The sequence below is a fragment of the Octopus bimaculoides genome, chromosome 3 (genome assembly GCF_001194135.2).
Source record: "Octopus bimaculoides isolate UCB-OBI-ISO-001 chromosome 3, ASM119413v2, whole genome shotgun sequence".
NCBI classification, from domain to species: domain Eukaryota; kingdom Metazoa; phylum Mollusca; class Cephalopoda; order Octopoda; family Octopodidae; genus Octopus; species Octopus bimaculoides.
Window position 1 is genome coordinate 116,268,902 of NC_068983.1, and position 15,252 is coordinate 116,284,153.

Below are 15,252 nucleotides of genomic sequence, written 5' to 3' on the forward strand. Positions count from 1 at the left end.
CCTCTTCCCACCCCCTCGGAAAAAACATTTCATACACAAAGTTCTTTATAATTGTAATCTATGCCATTTGAAAGGTATTTGTATAAACTTTCATTAAAAGATACCCATTTTCCTGAAAGTTATGAGAGAAAAAAGATCAGGTGAGTTTTCTGAAACTCCTCTCTCCACCCCGCAGGAAAATTCTTTTCCATACATCCCTATATACTCTGAAGCCACAACATCTAAGCAGTATTTGTAAAAAAATTTCCTTAAAAACTATTTTCTTGGATGTTATGAGGCAACAAAGTTGGGTGCATATACATCTGTAGTTATGCCCTTTTATTTATACAATTTTTTCATTTCATGTTTATTTTATTCATTGTTTGCAATGTTCTCTCTTCCCCTCTCTGTCTCACACACACTGCAAAGCTAATTGATAGGCTACTGAATTGAAATCTCTATATTGCTTTGAGGGGACGGTGAAATCTGACAAATTGCTTTTCCTCTCTGTAGTTGAACTACCTTGATGTTTGTTCAAAAAAGAGAGATTATGACTGAGATAAAATAATGAAAGCAATATTTACTAAGCAAGTGAGCACTATTATACAAGGAAATAATTAGGTGTGAAATATCATAGAAATTATTAGGAATGGGAATCAAATGTGAAAATAATATGAAGTGACTAGTAGAAAACCACCCAGAGGGCAGTCTTTCTGCTGGTATAAATAACTCTGTGATAATCTATGTAAATTTATTTTGGGAATTTTACCCTACAACTGTTTGAGTTGAAAATAATAGATGGATGAATAGTTGACATATCTAGGATTATGTATGCCTACCATTAAAAAGATATTAACATTGGAAATGATGTGAAATAAGTGCCACATGAATATTTGTTTAAATATAGGTAGTAGTGTTAAGTTAGACATGGCCTGGGCCAATACTGGCCAAAACCTATCAAAGTTGTACTTGTTGATCATCATTACCACTATCATCATCTTTGTCATTTAAACATCAGTTTTTTTCCTCATCATCATCATCATCATTTAACGTCCGCTTTCCATGCTAGCATGGGTTGGACGATTTGACTGGGGACTGGTGAAACCGGATGGCAACACCAGGCTCCAATCTAATTTGGCAGAGTTTCTACAGCTGGATGCCCTTCCTAACGCCAACCACTCAGAGAGTGGCTTCAGAGTATATCTGATTTAAATTTCTTTTTCTATGAATGCAATTTGCAATGACAAGTATATAGTGTAAATTGATTATTTGATGTAAATGTTAAATTTGAAAGATTCACACTGATACAAAGAAACAGGAAAGAAGAGAGAGAAGAAAAGGGGAAAAAATGAAAAAGAAATGTGGTAGGAAGTAAAGTGGCAGAAGATGGAGGGGAGGGGTGATGGGCCACATATCCCAGAACAAGTAGGATGCTTAGCTGTGGTCCACAATGATGACCGCAATGGCATTGTTGCAGAGAATGGCCCGCGACACTCACTGCAGCAGTCACTATTCCTTGCAGGGCTCATTTCTTTGATGGGCCACTGTTACCCCTATTTTGCGGAAGAAATGGGTAGTATGGAGTCCTTGAACATCTGACGTTTCAACGGCGACTGGCATAAACTGATAGCAGCCGGACAGGCTCCTGTATTTATTGAACTTCCTCTCCTCCATGTTACAGGCAGTCACACCAGGGTTTGCAGCAAATTCTGTATAGAGCCTAAAGTTTAGTACTTGTATATATCTCAGCCATGTTCTGCAAAGTATATCTTTTCTAGTTTGATAACTCTTCCTATCTTCTTAGTTCTAGTGACCTATTATAAGAATAAGAGATCAGTTGTATGTATGCTCTCACAATTTTGAAAACTGTTTCAGCAAGGAATTAAAACAAGGTGGCAAACTTCATTTACCAACATCTTATTATTCAAGTATGCTTTCAATTATAATAAGGAAATCTTGAAAGTCTAAACTGTTTAATGGTAACATTCTACGTCTTATACCTTAGTAGTTTCCAGCAACATCCATAATGATTAAAATTTTTTCTTGAACTTTCCATGATACTGTACCATTGTTTTCCACTTGTATTTTAAAAATAACACTATTTCATTTCTCTTTATATTATAGAATTCCTGTACTGAAGTTAGAAAGCGGAAAGAGATGGAGTATGAAATTATCCACAGCAGCATTAAAGGTTGGGAAGGAGAGGTATGTTCAATTCATGAATTTTATTTTATGTCAATGCTTTCGTAAATTTCTGATTAATTTTTATTCAACCATTGCTATAGTTTCAACTTTTGGACGAAACTGTGTTATACTAGGTTTTGAATTTGTCAAATAGGGTTTTAGTTAAAATATACAGGAATAAGCATCAAATAAGTTAATTTTGATCTTAATTAAGATTGTCATATTTTTAGCTGATATTATAATATAATAATTCAATGGAAGAAAGGCATTTCTTAGTCTTCATTTTTATTATCTTAAGATACATTTATTTACAAAGTAAAATAATTAGTTTGAGTGCAAGATGGTTCTGGCAAGTTCCAAGCAAGCCATGATTGTAACCTGATTTCAATACTTAGTGGGTTTATTTCACTTTACTTATGCTTCTTTCTTGAGATTCTGTGATATACATAAACTTGGAATAAGATGATATGGGTTTGGCTGATATGTTTTTGGTACACAACACAAAGGAAATAATTTTGGGGTGGTGCACTGATAGCAGTAGAATTGATAAAGTGGTTTCACAAAATGTTATGCATTATTATATCCTGGTATATTCTATTTTCATTTCTTATCTCTGGTGTTGAAATTTTTCTGTGTGTCATTATAACGATAATGGAGATGTGTGGCTTAGTGGTTAGGATGTTAGTAGTTAGGATGTTAGTGGTCATAAAACTGTAGTTTTAATTTCTGAACTGGGTGACTTGTGTTCTTTAGCAAAGCACTTAATTTCATGTTACTCTAGTAGCTACAATTGCTCACAAGCTTTGTGAAGTGAAGTGGATTTTTAAAAATAATTTTTTGTTTACTTAAATATCATAAGTGCTGTAAAATGGCAGTAACTTTCCATTTAATTCCATACTAAAATCACTTTTTCATTCAGGCTGAAAAGACTTATATGCCATACTCCACTTTACAACCAAACCTTTTTTCAAATTTTGTGCTTCTTGCCTTCCTAGAGAAATTGGTGAGAAATCACTCCTGTGTATGCTACTTATTTTGAGTCTATCATAGAGTACTATAGCCAGAAATGAATATAGGACTAATGATATTGAATTATTTACAGTTTGTGCAGTGATCTTGCCACTTAAATTATTCAATCTTAGTTTGTGTTTTATTAGTATTTGGGTACCTTTAGCAGAATCCACTTTGTTGTGAACATGCAGACCAAGTTACAAGTCTGTGGTTAACTTCTCTTCTTCCCATTAGTGTCAGAATGCCCTCTCCAATTAGATGGTTGAAGAAAGAAGAAAGAAAGAAAAAAATAAATAGATGGAAGCTTATCTGTTAAATCATAATCAAATTCAATATAGGCTTGTTGAAATGAATAACTCTGTCATTCTTGTAAATTATGGGAGCTTCATGATTATTTTAAGAATCATGAATTGACTTTCATTTAACAATATTCATTCAGTTTGCAATTTGCATTTGATTGTTTGTTCTGAACATGATTATACCAGTTAGCATAAGTTTCCTTCTTAATTCACAAATTCTACTTTCCTGGATAAACTCATTGACAATTATAGCTTATTGTGATGAATAAAAATAAATCAATAAAAATATAAACAAATATTGAAAAGGAAGTGTAAAAGCAAATTCAATAAAGACATGAAATATAAGTATTTGAAATGTTAGGATAATAGTGATTATTCAAACTAAAGTGTAATACAACCATGTTGGCTTAGTTTCAATGATGTCCATTCCTTTGTGCATAGAACAATAAATGGGGAACTACAGTAGTAGTAGTAGTAGTAGTAGTAGTAGTTATTTTAGTTTATTCCATTTTATTTCAAAATAACTCCATCATTCTGTTTGTATCTTGTTTCTGCATATTTATATAGATTTGTTTACTTTCTCTCTTTGCAGGAAATTACGCAACTTGGTGAAGTTGTCTATTTGTCACAAGTTAAACTAATTACACACACTGGTGAAAAATTGGATCGCGTATTTGTTTTATTCCAGAATGTACTTGTAATGTTGTCTTTAGGCCCAAGGTTGAGTGGCTACCATTATGAGGTTAGTAAAATGTATTGCCAACATGTTTTAATTGAATTGCTTTAAAATACTGTTTTTCTAAACAACTTGGTATCATCACTGCCACTACTACCACCACCATTACCACTACTACTTTTTAAATTTTTTTTATCTACTGGCATCTGATGGATGTGTTTGCTAGATTTCATCCTTACGCATGATGCATTACCAGCATTCACTGTATCAATATGTCCTGTGCTAGCTCTACTTATGCATTTAGCTGTGTTTCCACCTGCAATGTTTTACTTTTGATTAGATGGATTTTTATATCTAAATGTCCTAATCAAACTCAAGTTGACCAAAGTTGAGTGAGCACAGTTTGGTTAACAGAAACTCTGTGGAAACCTGATGGAAAGACCTTCCCTATTCTTGGGTGGTAGACTAAAGCTGTTTGTTTGGTTTAACATTACCACTTGGTCCTTAGATGTTTTTAGTCTATTTTCTAGCAAGCATTTAAGCCAAATCTCTTGTTCAAGGATAACTTCTTCCCTTCAATAAGTCACAGAGTCCTTGAAAAGAGCCAGAGGTGCTACCCTTCTTCAGAGAGGATTAAAAATACAAAATATTGTAGTACTGTAGATTGGTAAAATTGTTTCAGCTGGAAGGCTAAACCTTCATTTTCATACAAATGATGATGATAGCTAATTTAATCCTTTAGCATTCAAACTGGCCATATCTGCCCCAAATATTGTACTTGTTTTCTGTTCAAACTAGCCAGATCCAGCCTCTCACACTTACCAAACAATGTTATTCTAAAAATAAACATTCATGTCATTGGAATTTCTAAGCTATGAGATAATGCAGAATGAATTCAAAAGAATGTAAATAAATAAGCAATACATTTGACAAAGAAATCTGAATGCTAAAGGGTTAATGAAATGTTAAATAATTAAGAACTGTTTACTTAGAGTAATAATGTCAAGAGGTTTGTAGAAATATCTGATGTGAAATGAAAACTTTTTTTCCTATCAGCTTAATGCTTTGATTTATAATTGAATAAAATGAAGTTGTAAAGTTAACTAATTTTATATGACCAAACAAAGGAACCTTTATATGGTTGCTTGACAGGCTAGAAATAGCAAAAATTTTCCCTCAGATCATACTCTATTATCTTATTAGATAAAAGGGGACTCATTATACGAGAGGGTGTTGAAAAGTTCCTGGCTTTAAGGGAATCGTGAAAAGCTTGGTTTAAGGGTATTGTGAAAAGCCTCAGAAAAACTGGACTGCTGCAATAAGTGTGTGTGGGAATATGTTGAATAAAATCATACCTGATCCTCCCGTATTTTCTTTTACCCAAAGTCAGGAACTTTTTTCAGCACCCAGTTTTAGTTCTGGAGACACTTATTGCTAAAGCAAAAAAGAGAATAGAAAAAGACAAAAGTTCACAGTCAAAAAGGCCTTTAATTGTTGGCCTACTCAAATAAAACTAGCTTAGGCCTAAACAAGAATAACAACAAAAGCCTCATTTTTCATCAAAAAGATGTAAATTGTTACATTTTCTCGTTTTTCTTATACATCATCATCATCATCATCATCATCATTGTTTAACGTCTGCTTTCCATTCTAACATGGGTTGGACGATTTGACTGAGGACTGGTGAAACCAGATGGCTACACCAGGCTCCAATCTGATTTGGCAGAGTTTCTACAGCTGGATGCCCTTCCTAACGCCAACCACTCTGAGAATGTAATGGGTGCTTTTACATACCACCGGCACGAAGACCAGTCAGGCGGTACTGGCAACGGCCACGCTCAAAATGGTGTATTTTATGTGCCACCTGCACAAGAACCAGTCCAGGGGCACTGGCAACGATCTCGCTCAAAAGTCCTTACACATGCCACAGGCACAAGTGCCAGAAAGGCGACGCTGGGCACAGGTGCCAGAAAGGCGACGCTGGGCACAGGTGCCATCACATATGAAAGATAATTTTAAAATATTAAATGAACTCTTCAACCAGAAATAAATTCTTTTCTAGTGATCATGTGAAAAGTATTGGTTGCATTTTTCACAGAAATGTGACAAAGATGTTAAAGTTATTGAAGATTAATGAATGGCTATTTATTCAACTTCATTTCAATTTTGATCCATGATTTTTAAAGTCAGCAGTGTTTTGTATGGTTTTAAATTAGAAATTTGTAATAATTATTTAATTATTGGAGATTATTACTTTGAGTTTTTTCTGTTTTAACCATTGTATTCAACATGTTAGATAAAAAAATAGATAAATGATGATTTATTATTTATTGAATACTGGATAATGGATGCCATTTCGGTGTTATTTTACTGAATGATTGATTATGGATGCTTTAATTTGTTCTTTCTTAATTACAGGGGCAGCTGAAGTTGAGTGGGTTGTCTGTAAATAAATCTGAAGTCGAAAATATGCCTAATAGCTATGAAATCACTGGTAAGTTATGCATTTTCTTTGCTTTTTTTTTTAACCTACAGATTACCGTAAAAACCCATGTAATTGCACACCTGTGTAATTTACCCAGGTGATTTTCAGGATAATATTTGTTAAAAAAAAGCTTCTACTCATGTAAAATTTGCACCTAAAAGTTTTCAGAAATGCTGATATAGCCAGGAGAAAACTGTTTTCAATTTAGTTGTGTTTAGCATAATTTCACTTATGATTAGATTTTATTAAATTTTCACAAAATAAAAATAATTTCTGTTTAACAGTTATCACAATGAAAGCTATTAAATTACAAAGTGTTTGTGCTGTTTATAATAAACTTTATTTTACATTTCTTGCCCACAAGAGATTTTGTCTGATCTTTAGCATACTGCTGTATGTCTTCTCAAATCACTATCACAGGAAAAGTTGTTGATGAGAATTACCAACAATAACAAAGCTGATAAATATGCACAGTTGTTACAAATTAAGTTAATTACCAATAAGCATTAGCTTGGATGACACTTTACTCAACTGACAGAGGAAGGTGACCAATCATGCTGATTATGTAAACAGAGTTCTTTTCCATCTATTCTTGTTGGATCCTTTGATACATAGTATTGAAATTTTAATCCCTTTCACAATTATAAAATGTCAAGCAAACTCAAAAATTTGTCATTACCGTTATTGTCAGTATGGGCAGAACTTATGAATTGTTTATTGCGAAGGAGAAATTAAATATGTACCCCATTGTGATGGCATGAACATCACACATCAAAAACTAGTTAACCATTTAATGGTTTTAGTAAATTTATGTAGAAAAAGTATTATACCATTCAGCATAAATAAAATTCAACTTCATTATGTATATTTAGGATATTATTTTTTCTGTAAAAACCTATTCTGACATTAAATGAGTCAACTTCTGGTACAAAGGTTTTTTGTTTTTGTACATCTTCTTCAACAAAATAAAATTTCAAAAAAAAATAAAATTCTAGAAATGATCTACTCATGTAATTTACGCACCCCCTAATGTTTTTTTAAAAAATTTTTGCAAACAAAGTGCGTAAATTACATGGGCTTTTACGGTAATATAAAGAAACAGTGAGTTTTGCCTTGTCATTTACAATAAATATGTTTATAGCATTTAAGAAATCCATGTACCTTAGTCTCCGAGATTGCACTTTTGCTGGGAATCATAGACAGGCCATGTTTTAAATATTGGTGTTAATAGAAAGAACTAAGGATGCTTCAAATTTCTTGTCTTCTAAAGTTGATTAAATTCAGCCTGTTTATGTTCTTTATATACATATCTCCTTCCAATTTTATCCTCTTCTACCTTTCTAGGTCCACTGCCTTGTGTATACTTACGCTCTGTGTGAAAGCGCCTTCAGTTATGTCAAACCAACAAGGCCGACAGTTTTGAAATTGTCTTTCCCATTATCCCCAAACATTGTACTCCAGCGCTAGCTCCTATACACATCAAACTCTTCAGTCTCTCCTTCTCTATATAGAGATCTATGCTGATCTTTGGAAACAAGCTACAACATGTTTCATGTCCAAGAAAGGCAATCTCTCTGCCATATAATGCCCTGTTGCACTCACCTCCAATATCTCTAAGATGATGGTGACAGCTATTAACAACACCCACCCAACACCTCAAATCCTTCTTCCTCTTTAATAACCATACAGTTTCCATAAAATCAGGTCCACCGATGACCCACTCTTCTCTGTCATTCACCAGTTGGCTCTTGGTTTGGAGAAACTTGGTGCTTGGTGAAAGCATTGTTGCCACTCTTGACATTGTCAAAACTTTGCCTGCCTATGGGCTCCCCATTTCTCGTCTTTTAGATTGGTGGCTTTTTATCAGACCATATTATGACTACATATCTTGTTGAAACACTCTCTATTCCTCTGTCAACTCCAGCATAGACCAAAGCTCAGTTTTGTCTCGCACCACTCCCTTACTTTCTCTATATCAATGAATTGCCATCTTATCTTACAACACCCTTTCTCATTCACATGAGATTGCTCTTCATTACTCTCTTATCATTCCCTAGCCAGCCTCATCTACTTGAACAGAGACACCACATGCCAAACTCACTCTACCTCTATGAACAGAGGTCTTGTAAACATCTCTGAATGGAGATATGCCAATCCTGTCCCTATCAGCAGCAAGCAAATGCAAATACTATTCATATCAAGAAGCCATCATTGTCTCAACAAACACTCTAATTATGAGCAGTACTCAACTTGAACCCTTAAAATCATTCCATTTATTAGGTCTGTCTCTAAGGCTCCCTCCTGGTGAAAGTATATCCTGGATACCTCAGCTTCCTATTAATTGTTGATAGACTCAGGCGAGAGCCACAAAAGAATATTTCTCTTATATTTAAGAAAGTGCTGCTGCATGCACAAATATCCTAGACTGCACCCAGGAAAGAGCCACCCAACTGATTGGCATAATGTTGCTCAAAGTTACACTCCAACATTAGCCCACAGTTGCACTGTCTCCTTTTGATACCTTTTCTAATGCTACTATAATGGCCTCTACTCCTTGGGACTGACTGTGTTCAGTACACCTTCATTCAAGCTGGCTCTTTGGAGTTCTAAAGATTCAAGAAAAACTGAAAGGGCATCAGTCTTATTAGTCTAGGATTAGAAAAAAAATTGTGTGAAGTGATAGGTTCAGTGCCTTACAGTGACTAGTGCTTTCATTTAGTCTAAAGACATCTAGCTGCATTTAATTTGAAGATGAAATATTTGAAAAATGGCAGTACATTTGCTTTGTAAGTTTCTTTCAATGATTTCTGTTGTCTTTGTTTCAGGTAATCTCATCGATAAACTGACTGTGTTATGTACCACAAGAAATGAACTGAACCATTGGGTAGAAATGTTGTGTCAACAAATCAAAAATTCACAAACAAACAGATTGAAACCGCAAAGCTTACAGGTAATAATTAAAAAGAAAATTATGATTGCTTTTTCAAGTCTATTTCTTTTCAAGCTATATTGTTTTAGAGTTTTGTTGTGATCTTGTGGTTTGCCATATGAAATGGTCCTTGGAGCCAGTATTCAAATTATATCTCAATTAGTTATCTTGAGATTCTTCTGTTTGGGATATGTTTCCAATTGAATTGTTTTGGATATTGCATATGTCCAGAAAACTGCTGGTAGTGTTGGTGGTGGTAATACTAACCCTTTCCCTCCCGTTTGTATAACAAGTATAAGAATGAGAGGTGAATCAAAATGACAACTACTCTGCTGCTGCTGTTGTTGATACTGAATATGGCTTCTTTATTATTGTTGTTGTTCCCCGACAGAACTGATGTTATACTTTTTATTGAAGCCATTATAATCCATTTCGTTGATGATATTTTGGGAAAAGGCCAAAATTTCAAGACTTCTCATTGTTCTTCCCCTCCAAAATCTAAGGCATTCTACTCTAAAGATAAAACTACTCTTACTGTTTATATTGCTTCAAACCAATATACTTACAAGCCATCATTGTCACCATTTGGAATTTTCTACTAACCATTCCAGCTGCTGCTAATTGAAATGATACTGTTACTACTTTAGTGCCAAATTTTTTTAACTGTAGTAGAACTTTATCTAGTTCTAGTTCTGTAAATATAAAGCAGCCTTTCACTTTCATTGCACCTGATATTTTTGTCATCTTCTAGCAATATCTCTCTAGAATACTGGCTCCATAAAATAGAGCTAATATAAGTCTACAGTTTGATTTTATTTATCTGCAGAGTGACTTAGTATCAGTTTTATTGATTTGACTTGTCTTTCCTTTCAAGTTTAACGGTGAAAATGGTGGTTTAGTTCCAGGTCTGTAACATAATACTGTGCACTTGCACTATTCTAACACTTGTTGAAAACACTAAGAGTTTTGTTTTCAATCTTCTTCTAGTTGCTGGAATTAAAGGTATGTTGGAGAATTCTTTGTTAGCTTGTTGGTACCTTAGTGAAGTTCCCCTTTTACTTGAAGTTAAAAACTAGGTGCTTTGGACCGCCTGCATCCTGATTGATCCACCATAAAATATATCAATATGACTAATTGCTGCTGTAGAGTAAAAACTGGATGAAGGAGAATGGGAGAGTGTTGATGTGTTTGAAGTGATCTTGAGAGCTCTTACATAAATTTTCAGTTGCTTGTAATAAAACCTCAACCAAATGTTAGAAGCACCCCTGTTCATGTGCTATGTTGTGAGATAATAATGCTATTCTGATTGTCATAAATTTTATGCATGCCAAGCTGTGTCTGTTTCTGAGACAGTCTGCTGCTTGCTATAAGTGTTTCAGATGTTTGTAGTAGTTGTAATTTAAATTTATTTAGGTGATTTTATTTATTTCTTTATTGTATTTCTTTATTTCATATTTTTCCACTGATTCTTGTGATTTTAGTTTTCTCATGATGTCTTTTATATTTCAGTGATTATGTAATAATCTGTCCAGAATATATTTCACTGTTACTTATAATTGGTGCAGATCTTTTGTCAATGCTGATTATGTTTTTGTCAAACTATTATGGCATGCTAATCAACAATGATTAAGTTCTAATGTGATGGTATTAAATTCACATTATGACATGTTAATTAAATGAATCCAAGTACTTATTCAATAACAGTCAAGTTTCTAAATACCATATTTCCTGATTCATAAGACATTTTTGTACACAGGAAAAAAAAGATTCCATCCTCACCCCCATCCCTACCTCCCAGAAAAAAAAAGTGAAAATCACCCTGGGCTTTATCATAGAAGGGTCAGGTAGTACTTCAACATCTGGGTCCAGTCTTTAGTAGAATTGTAATCTCATAATAAAAGCCTACAAATACAACTGACATGTAAAAGGTATATCTCTGTATATTACCATACTGATTAGTTTTTAATATTTATTGATGGTAACTAGTTTGAAATTTACAAGTGTCTACTGGCTCTGTTAACAGAAAATCATTTATTTTGTTTGTTTTGTGGTGAATCAACTGTACCTCTCATGCCATTTGTAGATTGGCAGAAGTGCCATTAAGCTAAGTACTATCTGTTATCTGTCAGTTTAGTTATTTCTCCGACAATCGTTGATTTTACAACATAATTGCAATTAAGAGAGAAGACAGATACACATAATAATTAGTTATAAACTATAAGTTGTTGACTATGCCAAACAATATAGCAACTGAGTAACTATGCAGTAGTAAACTATGAGCAACTGGAACAAATATATAAAATGTGAAACAAGAAGCATTAATGAAAACAAGAATGAAGAAAGTGAACTTCATAAAGAAACAAAATTTACATAAGTGGGAGGGAAGTGGGGGCTGTGTTAAAAATATAGATAGTCCATAAATGTGGTATGTGGTATACAATCTCATCAAAGATGATAATGTCCAAGGCATTACTGTTATAACCACTTGGCAATTCATTTAACAAGTCATTGTAATATTTATGTAAGAAGGGAACAAGTGAATGATAGCTGTGAATTTAGTAACCCCTACAGAATTACTGAAGCAATATATTATTCCACAGATGGACAGCCGTTGTAAGAGTAGAAATAGTAGCAAATGCATTTAAAAAAATGTGGAATCATTAATGCAATGATTGGTTCTGAAGATGAATTTCACTGTGAAGATAGTAATGGCTCAGAAACAGTTAATGCTTGTAATAGTGGTGTAGATTATAGCTGCAATTGTTTACTGTGTTAATATTAAGATATTATTAGATAGATGTTAATAGACATTAAACTGATTGTGGAGTCTTCAACTATCTGCAGCATTCTCAAAAAAAGCTAAGGAATTATGTACATTATTTACATTTGAATGATATTTGTCCTCATCTTGTTTGTTGGCGTAGTGGTTAAGAGCATGAGCAACTGACCCCAAAATTCCGAGTTTGATTCCAAGCAGTGACCTGAATAATGATAATAATAATATCAAAAAATACCTTAGGAATGAGAACCCAGGTTCGAAATTTCCCTAAAACACCTGATGAAGGCTGGAGGGTATATCAGCTGAAACGTGTTAACAACAAACAAGATGAGGACAAATATCCGTCAAATGTAAATAATGTAAATAATTTTTTTTTATTGGCTATTTCTGTCTCACTGGGTTGTGAGTGCAGACTGATCTCTACAGTATATAGTTGAGACTTGGTAAGTAACTGTAATGTAGTCAAGCTTTGTGAAAAGTCTGTAGTGTCCATAGCTAGTAGTGATGTACTAAATTTTGTTAATGCACAACTATTTTATTCTAAATTAAATATTTTTACAAAATACATCTTTGATAATATGGTCATAAATCATTGAAAAAAAAAAAACCTTCTAAAATATACCTTCCTAATTGTAGGGTGTATTTCATCACTTGTAGCATCTTATGAGCAAGGAAGTATGTTAATTTTAAAACAGGCTGGATCTATATATAATGTTAATAGAAAAATAAAGGGGAAAAAGAAAGCATAAAGAACCGCTTGAGTTCTTGAAGTCTTTTTTATGCATCATACTGACGATAGTTGTTTTGTCATAAATTCTTTCCTTAATAAAGATAAATTATATCTATCTGAGATTTTTACTCATAATGTGACTTGTCAACATTTAAGGCAACACTTAGGTAGAGTCATCTGTTCTGCTACCTGTCAAAAGTTAGCATGCTAACTGTATTATGATAACTGTAATAGGTCAAAGTGACTTGTTATGGTGGTGGGGTAATTAAGATGACTTGTCATAAAAGCTTTTTTTTCTATTTTTTAAATATATATTTGTATTTTTTATAGTCTTCTCTTGAATCTTGATGATATTGGTGAACTCAACAACAATAATAATAACACATTTAGCCTAATGTCATGGGAGTTCAATTTTACTATAGTGAGCTAACACAATATTTTCAGTTTTGCAGTCAAGCTGTTCCACCTGTTGTACAATCTTAAGCACATTCTTGTATTGGACTAAACCATTTATTTCTTATTTCAGGCTTTGGCTCCTGATGTCATTAGTGATAAGGTACTAATCACTTTTTTTGACTAGGTGTTTAATGCCCTCTATACTTGCACACCCACATCTATCATGATAACCGTACCTTTGTAGAAATATCATACTAGTTGAGATCAAAATCTACAGCATTTTTGGAAACGTGGCTGTATGTTAAGACTTTACCATATTTTTCTAATCCTACAAATGTTTGTGATTTTCCATGTGCGTTGTAATTAGGTGATACCTCATGTCCCAGCAATCCATTCAGATTTATTGGTATGTTGGATACATTCTTTCGTCTTACTTCAAAATGTCTCTAGCTTGTCAACTTAGAATATGATAGAAATATTAATTGGCCACAATTATTATTCTAGTTATCAAAAGTCAATGGGTATTAATCTAGTACTTATTAGATAATGTCCATTGTAATTTTGTCTTTGATCATCTATTTTATATGTAGAAGTTAAAGGTTTATTATATAAGACAGGGATTGGTCAACTCTAACCTATTGCTCATAATTATCGTTACATTTCGCAGTCACTCATGTTACAAGTTATTAATAAAGATATGATTAGAAGCTTGCTTTGCAACTATTTGATTCATGGTTCAATCACACTGCATAGGACCTTAGATAGTTCTACACAATATATATATATTAAATGTGTAAAATTTGGTGTATGAACTCAGAATAGTCTATAAAGTGGTGGGTTTTTAGGAAAGGCATCCAGCCATAGAAATCATGCCAAAACTGAGATATTAGAGCATGTTGCAGTTCTGCAGTTTGTTGGATCCTTTCAAACTGCTCAAACCATCCATTTTTTGGAAGTGGATATCAACTGATGATAAAGGATGATGAATTTTGTTAATATCTCCATCAGTGTTTGAATGCTAGTCAGCTCAACACTCTTCCCTGGATGCAGTCTAGGATGTCAGTGCATATAGCAGTGTCCCAGTTGTGGGATCAGTACTAACTTGTGGGCCTCACTTGAGCCTTATAGATTATGAAGTGATAATGTTCTACATATTGTGTACAAATTTTTGGAAACTGGCTTAAAATATATACATACATATTCTCATGAGTAGCATTCACATGAGTAACATGGTAACATGAAATCCAGTACAACCTGTTACATTGGTGAGTAAATTGGCACCCCCAACAGGCTAGACTGGTGAGGAGGGTTGCTAGAAACCCATCAGGACTAAAAAGACCTGATGAACGGATGAACCTAGTGTTGGTTCAATGACTTATCTAATGATAGCATGGGCACTCAGGGGTTCCAGTATGCTGGAAGACCACTCAGAGTAAGGTACCTCAGCTTTCATTAAAGCATGGCTGTTGGTCACTTTGATATAAAACTGGATATGTCGGGAATGGCATTGGACATTTCGGGAATCTTTTGTTTGCATTTGAGATCATGGCGCTCCCATATTCCTGAACCTGCAATCCATACCAGCATTAGATATCTTGTCTGGGCTTGTCTCTAGCTCATGTCAATAGGGTGGAGAATGTCTGTGAGGTGTTGTGCAAGCCCTATTGGACCTAAAATTTTGCATAAGAATTTTGCATCCCAGTGATGATCATACTTGTCTATGAGTTGTGTCTGTGTGTACACAAATGTTATATTTATAATATATGTGTGTGTGTGTGTGTGTG

General features: G+C 33.8%; 1 protein-coding gene across 21 annotated transcripts in view; it reads left to right on the top strand.

Annotated features, from left to right (window-relative positions):
- Positions 1–15,252, top strand: part of LOC106874470 (rho guanine nucleotide exchange factor 7) — a 206,499-nt gene that overhangs the window by 69,359 nt on the left and 121,888 nt on the right. For 20 of the 21 annotated variants that reach the window (XM_052966471.1, XM_052966465.1, XM_052966469.1 and 17 more), the window contains exons 9-13: positions 2,104–2,184; positions 4,066–4,215; positions 6,568–6,643; positions 9,460–9,584; positions 10,551–10,565. In XM_052966471.1, coding sequence (XP_052822431.1) covers positions 2,104–2,184; positions 4,066–4,215; positions 6,568–6,643; positions 9,460–9,584; positions 10,551–10,565 — 447 coding nt within the window. The remainder of the gene's footprint in view (positions 1–2,103; positions 2,185–4,065; positions 4,216–6,567; positions 6,644–9,459; positions 9,585–10,550; positions 10,566–15,252) is intronic. The other variant, XM_052966456.1, reaches the window with a different exon arrangement.